This window comes from Mus pahari, chromosome 1 (assembly GCF_900095145.1).
Source record: "Mus pahari chromosome 1, PAHARI_EIJ_v1.1, whole genome shotgun sequence".
Classification (NCBI taxonomy): Eukaryota; Metazoa; Chordata; class Mammalia; order Rodentia; family Muridae; genus Mus; species Mus pahari.
In genome coordinates this window covers 68,305,141-68,312,282 of record NC_034590.1, presented here as the reverse complement: position 1 = coordinate 68,312,282, position 7,142 = coordinate 68,305,141, and the positions used below count along the sequence as shown (strand labels likewise).

General features: G+C 44.0%; 1 protein-coding gene across 1 annotated transcript in view; it reads right to left on the bottom strand.

The window, feature by feature from the left end:
* Ints4 (integrator complex subunit 4) overlaps window positions 1-6,320 on the bottom strand; it is a 62,773-nt gene extending 56,453 nt beyond the window's left edge. The window contains exons 1-3 of the mRNA XM_021195227.2: window positions 6,207-6,320; window positions 2,012-2,206; window positions 261-378 (exon numbers count right to left, since the gene is read on the bottom strand). Coding sequence (XP_021050886.1) covers window positions 261-378; window positions 2,012-2,206; window positions 6,207-6,260 — 367 coding nt within the window. The 5' untranslated portion in view covers window positions 6,261-6,320. The remainder of the gene's footprint in view (window positions 1-260; window positions 379-2,011; window positions 2,207-6,206) is intronic.
* Window positions 6,321-7,142: the final 822 nt, after the last annotated feature.

The window sequence follows — 7,142 nt, the reverse complement described above, 5'->3', positions numbered from 1 at the left end:
AAAAAAAAAAAAAAGAAGGAGAAGAAGACAGGGGCTTATGTACATAATCCCAAAAGACTCAGACAGACTCAGTTTCAAGTTTTAGGACATCCTGGGTACCTAGCATGTTGCAGGACAGCCTGGGCTAGCGTAAGACTCTATCTTATAAAAACAATGTTCTTTTTAATGCCAGCCAGCATCAAGCTTCCTTGTAAATCCTGTCTGTTCTGTAAGAGCTGCAGATGTGTGCTCTGACTGTCCAGCTTTTAGTTGCAACTCACTTTCATTCTGCAGTATGTTAATGGCGTCATCCATTATGCAGTCTGGAGAGAATCCTGCCGTCTTTGATAATAATCCCAAGAGCGATGCGATTTTCAGTCTCACAGATGGGTCATTTTCCTAGAAAAAACAACAACAACAAAAAAACAAAAATAACTGTCATTTGATGCGCTACTCTTAGCTATCAAACACACAGGGCACAGGAAACTGACGTCACAAAGTGACAAAAGTATTTAAATTTGGTTGGAAAATCAACTGCCATCCACACATGATCCCCCCCATACACACCCACACACCTCACCTACATATTTTTGGTTGTGGTTTTATTTTCTATTTCCCATTTATTATTTGTGTGTGTGTGTGTGTGTGTGTGTGTGTGTGTGTGTGTGCATGCATATATGTGCCATACAAACTTCCAGGAGATTCTTCTGCTTCTGCTTTCTTTCCCTCCATAGATACGCTGGAATTACCAATATGCCACAGTATCCAGTCTCTATCTATCTATCTCCCTCCCGCTTGCTTGTTTTCTTTCTTTCTATCTATCTATCGATCGATCGATCGATCTATAGGTTTTTCTATCGATCAGTTTTTCTATCTATCTATCTATCTATCTATCTATCTATCTATCTATCTATCTATCTATCAGTTTTTCAAGACAGGGTTTTTCTGCGTAGCTGTTCTGGACTGGCCTCAAACTCTCAAACTCAGTGATCTGCCTGCCTCTGCCTCCTAAATGCTGAGATTAAAAGTGTGCACCACCACTGCCTGGACAGCACCCAGCTTCTTTATATGGGTTCTGGGAATTAAATTCAGGTAGTCAGTTTTACAAAGAAAGCACCTTTACCTGACTGAGCCAACCTCACTGACCTGGTTTTTGGTTTCCTGACACAGGTCTGCATTATAGTTCAAGATGGCCTGAAGCTCACTGTGCAACTCAGGCTGACTACAATCTCTCAATCCCCCTGCGTCAACTTTCCCGGCTCCGGTATAATAGGCATGACCTACCACCAGCTCATTTAGTTTCTAAGGAAGCACCAGATACAACCAGGCCTAAAGCAAGGGAAAGGAAAACAAATATGTTCAGAAAACCTAAAATCCTGCATGCTATGCCATTTAACATATACATTACTTTGGGAACATCATTTTCTGTAAAATTAATCTTAATGTATAAGTACAGAGAAAGAGAAAGTGGTTGAAACCAGCCAGAGAGGTATAAAGACAAACTCATTACAAAAATGAATGTAAATAGGAGCTAGAGAGATAGCTAGGCAGCTCAGAGCACTTGCTGCTCTTTCAGAAGACCTGGGTTTGATTACCAACACCTAGATTGCAGCTCACAACCACTTGTAACTCCAGCTCTAGGGGATATGACGCCATCCTGGGCTACACAGCAAGGCATTCTATAGAGAAAAATGCCACTTTGCTTTAAAAACAAACTAAGAGGGCTATCATAGTAGGCATGAGGGCCCTAAATTAACCCAGGAACAACCGAATGATGGGCACTACATTCCAGAGGTGGACGAAGCAAGGAGACATGGCTGATACTAAGTTCTCACACACAGCTCACAGTACCGTAAGCAAGTCGTTTACATACCTGTCTCCTCTTACTACCCTGCCAGCTCCTGAGGACAGCACTTGCCTCACTCTAATCTTGGTAGCCATAGTCTCTTCCTGCTTCTGCAGCATTAACCCACTCTGCAGACACAGCACGGCTCTGACAAACAACCCCACCACGTCCTCGCGGCCTTCTTACCTTGTAATAATGTTCCAAGAGAATCCTGACTACCCCCTCCACACTCTCTGCCTCTACAGGCTTCCTGGCAAACTGGAGTAGGTACTGCAGAGCATCTGCTGGGGAGGTGGCCTTGCACAGGTCTATGTGGAGGGCGGCAGATTTGCTTGGTTTTGTTAATCGGAGCTTCTTGGTAGCAATTTCCTCCTGCTGCTGCTGTAAGACAGTAAAGACAGTAAGATGTGAAAACAGTCTGTAAATTTAACTTGTGTTTGTTGGATGGAAATAATTTTTCCCTTCTAACCCATATGCTTAGCTAATAGAACTTAAGAAATACAATATCAGGAGGCCAGTAGGTGAAAGTGCTTGCTGCCAAGCCTATGGCCTGAGTTCCATCACCAGAACCCACATGGTAGAAAAAAGAGCCAACTCTTACACACACACACACACACACACACACACACACACACACAATACATAAATGTTTCAAAAAATGTTTAAATTTGTATAGAAGGGAACCTACCACTATAGGTTCCTTAAGTCCTGACACAATGGGCAGACAGAGGAAAAAACTGTAACTAAGATAAAAGTTATACTCAGTAATTTTCTTTACTCTCTAATATAGTATTTTAGTGTAGGTAACAATCATTTCCCTCAAATTTTTTCTATCAGGATAATCATAATCAGGAACACTATATAACATGAAAAAAGTGGCTTTGAGTCAAAAGAAATGTACACTGCTAGCAAGGTGAAGCCTTCTCATCTATAAACGGCATTCCAATACCATTCCCAGGGGATATGTGAGAAACCTAGAGCATCCTGTACTTACTGTACTGTGATAAGCACTAAACGCACATCAGTGCCTGCCCCCCCCTCATCTGTGTAACAAAGAAAAAACACCAGGAGTACTAAGATTTCATTTTATCACTCTATGATAACTATACATATAAAATTTAAAACACAAAATTTTAAAGTTAGTTTTTCCAATGACTGAGGGTACACACCTGTAACCCCAGCACTCGGGAGGCAGAAGCAGGAGGCTCTAAAACACAGATTTACTTGGACTGCAGCTAGCTCAAGAGTGAGGAATGGTTTTTCCCTAGAGGAGATATGTAAAGAAGGGAGTAGTCTTTCCCATTGTCGGTAGCTAGCGTCTTATGAAGCCGGGCCCTGTTATTTCTGCCATCAAGGAACACACATTGGCAGGGACATACAGACACTCCCAGGGACATACAGACGCTGTCAGTCAGGGACAGCAGCACTGGGCGATGGGATCACGTAGTTGAGCACACACAGTGGATGGAAGCAGCAGGAGAAACTAACCTGCTGAACTTTCAATCGGGTCTTAAAGCTAAAGTGTTTTGTATAAAATAAACAACTATAGAAGTTCAGAGATGTATGAAACATGGCATGCTAGAGAAGGAATGTAGGGAAAAAAGGAGTGACACTGTGTAAAAACATGAATGCTCCGAATGCCTCTACCTTAAAAAGAAAAAAGCAAACAAATCGTGTAAAGCTGCCAAGCTTATTCTACCTACAACAGGGAAAAGGTGTTGAGGGGGAGAGAGCTGGTTTAGCGGTGAAGCCCCTGCTGCTCACTCAGAGGCCTGCATTCAGTCCCAGCACTCAGGTCAGGTGGCTCACAAATACGCCCAAGTCCAGCTCGGTGATCTGACATCTTCTTCTGGCTTTCATAGGCACGCCAACATATGAAATACACTCACACAGACACAGACAGACAGACAGACAGACAGACAGACAGACAGACACACACACACACACACACACACACACACACACACACAAATAAAAATATATCTTTAGTGAAGAAAGGGGGAGAGGGAAGGGAAGGAAGAGGGAGGAAGGGGAGGAATGCAGAGCCAGGAAATCCCAGGAAGGAAAGCAGAGATGCGGGAGCTCTGAAAAGCCAGTAAGGAAAGCTTCCTAACTCTTGATTCATTCAAAAAGTCCAGAACTTACAACATTAAAAAAAAAAGAACAGTAAAATTTTTTTTTTTTTTTTTTTTATTTTTTGAGACAGGGTTCCTCTGTATAGCCCTGGCTGTCCTGGAACTCACTTTGTAGACCAGGCTGGCCTCGAACTCAGAAGTCTGCCTGCCTCTGCCTCCCGAGTGCTGGGATTAAAGGCGTGCGCCACCACGCCCGGCAGAACAGCAAAATATTAAAGCCAATGCTCAAAGTTATTACGAGGGCTGCTGGGAACGTAACTCGTAGCTCGTCTCTCTCACTTGTCTAACGTGCCCAAGTCTCTAGGTTCAATCCCCAGCATAAACCAGGAAGTGGAGGCAGGAGGTTTAAAATTCAACCTTAGCTCCACTGCACCTGGACTGTATAAGATCTTGACTTATTTATTTTGTTCTGGTTTTCCCCAGGACAAGGTTTCTCTGTGTAGTCCTTGCTGTCCTGGAGTTTGCCTCAAACTCACAGAAATCCACCTTCCTCTGCCCCCTAAGTGATGGGATTAAAGGCATGTGCCAATTCCACACACCCCATCCCTCTGAGGTGGGTCACCCCAGCTGAGACCTTGCTGGACCTGCAGAGATGACTCAGGGGCTAAGAGTGAATGCTTGCTCTTGCACAGGATGCAGGTTCAATTCCTAGCACCCACATGGTAATTCACAACCGGCTGTAATTTCAGTTCTAGGGGATCTGATGCACTCTTCTGGCACTGCACATGTGATACACTGACATACATGCCCACATACATGTTCTTTATATTATATATCATGCATATAATATAAAGAACAAAAAATGTAAACTTTTGTCAGAAAGACGAATAAAGAGAAAGCCAATTTACCCATAGCCGATAAACAAACGTGCCAAGACAGCAGTATGAGATCACTGAAAGTTAGAGCTGGGCTTTAGGAAAAGGAGAAAATGCTAAGGAGAATGGAGGAAAACTGACTCTGGCCAGTGTGGTTCTCTCTGACAATCACAGAGACACTGCCTGCCCTGGCTCTCCAGTTGACCACGTGTTCCCAAAAAGCAGGGGTTCTGACAGCCAAACACGTCCTACCACACATGGTACACAGAAATCACTCAAGTATTTCAAAATATTTTTAAAACTTAATTTTTCCCTGTTGAATTAATGAATAAATGGAAGGTTTAAGAATTATTTTCCATCAGGCAGGGTGATGCATGCCTTCAATCCCTGCACTTGGAAAGAAAAGGCAGGCAGATTCCTTCCTGTTCAAGATCAGCCTGCTCTACATCATGAGACTCTGTCTCAAAAGAAAAAAAAATTTTTTTTCCTAAATGGGACCACTCTGCCTAAATATCTAGGACTGCTGGAGATCTACGAGCATAAACCGGGGCCTGGTCAAAATGCAGATCTTGGCTCACACCACCAACCTATTGAACAAACTCTGCATCTTAACAAACTCCCTAAATGAGTTGGGTCTGTAACAGCTCGGTGGTAGTGCACAGCTCAGCATGCATAAGGCCCTAGGTTCAATCTCCCCTATTACAAAAAATAAAACATTTAAGTATTCCTCAAGACACATATTTTGTATGTATCTGTATACATATGAAAACTTAAGAAGCAGAATACATCGCTTCTACAGAGATGGAGCACACTGGCAGTTCTGACAGGGGCTTGCTTGGTCCACCTATGTTTAAAAGAGAGAGGATGCTAGGATTGCTGTCCTGTGACTCTTGCCTGCTTTGTCTGAGCCTTTTATTCTACAGACCTTTGGTCAGCCCCTTGGGGTTGAGAGACAACTCAACTTGTCTCTCAAAGTTGGGCGGTACACGAGTTAAGAGGAGTTCTGCCACCAACTGGGGACAGGAGGATGCAAATCTCACCCGATCTGGCACAACTGAGTTGTGAGACATTAACACAAGATACCTGACAGTTTTTAAAACGATACAGCACTTTGTCCTAATGATTTTGTTTTGCCTTTTTCAAGTGGGCTGGGGGTAGAGTGATAACTTAGCATGCTTAAGACCCCGAATTCTAGTCCCAGAACTTTAAAAACAAAACAAAACAAACAAACAACAACAACAACAAAACCAACGTCAGAGTACACGCGAGAACAGTGGCCTCGACCTAACACGCCCCCTGCCTGACGTGCAGCCTAGGAACCTAAACCTACACCAGCTACACACAAGCTTAGGCGCCGATCTGGAGAACAGCCTGGCTGCGGACAACCCTCCCGCGCAGACCGATCCATGATTTTTTTCTGCCAAAACTTACCTGAACCACTTTAGTGAACTCCTCATACACCCGCTTTTTCAGGTGCGCCGCCATGGCTGCACCGGACCTTCCCGGCTTCTGTACTTGCTGAGAAGGCGGAGGGAAGCCTTTCTACAGCACCGATTCCGCCGCAATCCCACAATGCAGTGGGCCTGCTGGCTAGAGAGGCCGCTTCCTGAAGCTCGACGGCCCAGTGAGGCGATTGGCTGCCGCTACTGCTGGGAGCCGGAACTTAGAGCGCGTCCTGGAAGCTGGGTGGAGTAAACGCTTTTGGTAGGAGTTGGAGGCAAAACCCGGAGCTGTGTCCTGGGGGTACCGTGGAGATTCCCTGCTAGAATCTTAGAGTGAGTGTTGCTTTAGTTCCAGCTCCTCCCCGAAGTTCGTTTTTCTTTGTTCAAGTAATTCAAAAGTTATCCATCAACAAAGAAGAGGAAGAAAAAGAAAGATAAAGAAAAGAAAGCAAAAATTCTGCCTGTCGAATCAATGAAAGGTATAAGATCATTTTTCTGAATGGTACTACTCTGCAAGTCTGAAGATTTAAGAATGCTGATGGTCCACCCGGGAGCCAAGTCTCTATCAGAACTGGCAATGTGTTCCACGAATCTCTGGTGAATGGACTAATGAAAGACTGAGGATGAAGCCACGTGCTGTGGTGTCAAAAACCTGGAGCCAACACTGAGATAGTGAAAGGCAAAAATGTTACCATCACAGACCACCACCACCCCCTCCCCAGTAGGAGGATGAGGTGTCATGAAAGTCGGAATTCTTACACAGGTCCTTTATGACTTTGGCAAGCTAGCAAAGCTTAATAAAAGTGGCACTTTATTATGATTAGCATTTAGCATAAACTCAGTTGCAGGTTTTTAACTTCATTGTAGTTGGTAGGTTTCAGAAAGCCTTGTTTTTCAAGTTAAGTCAGCCTGGTTCTCAGAAGGT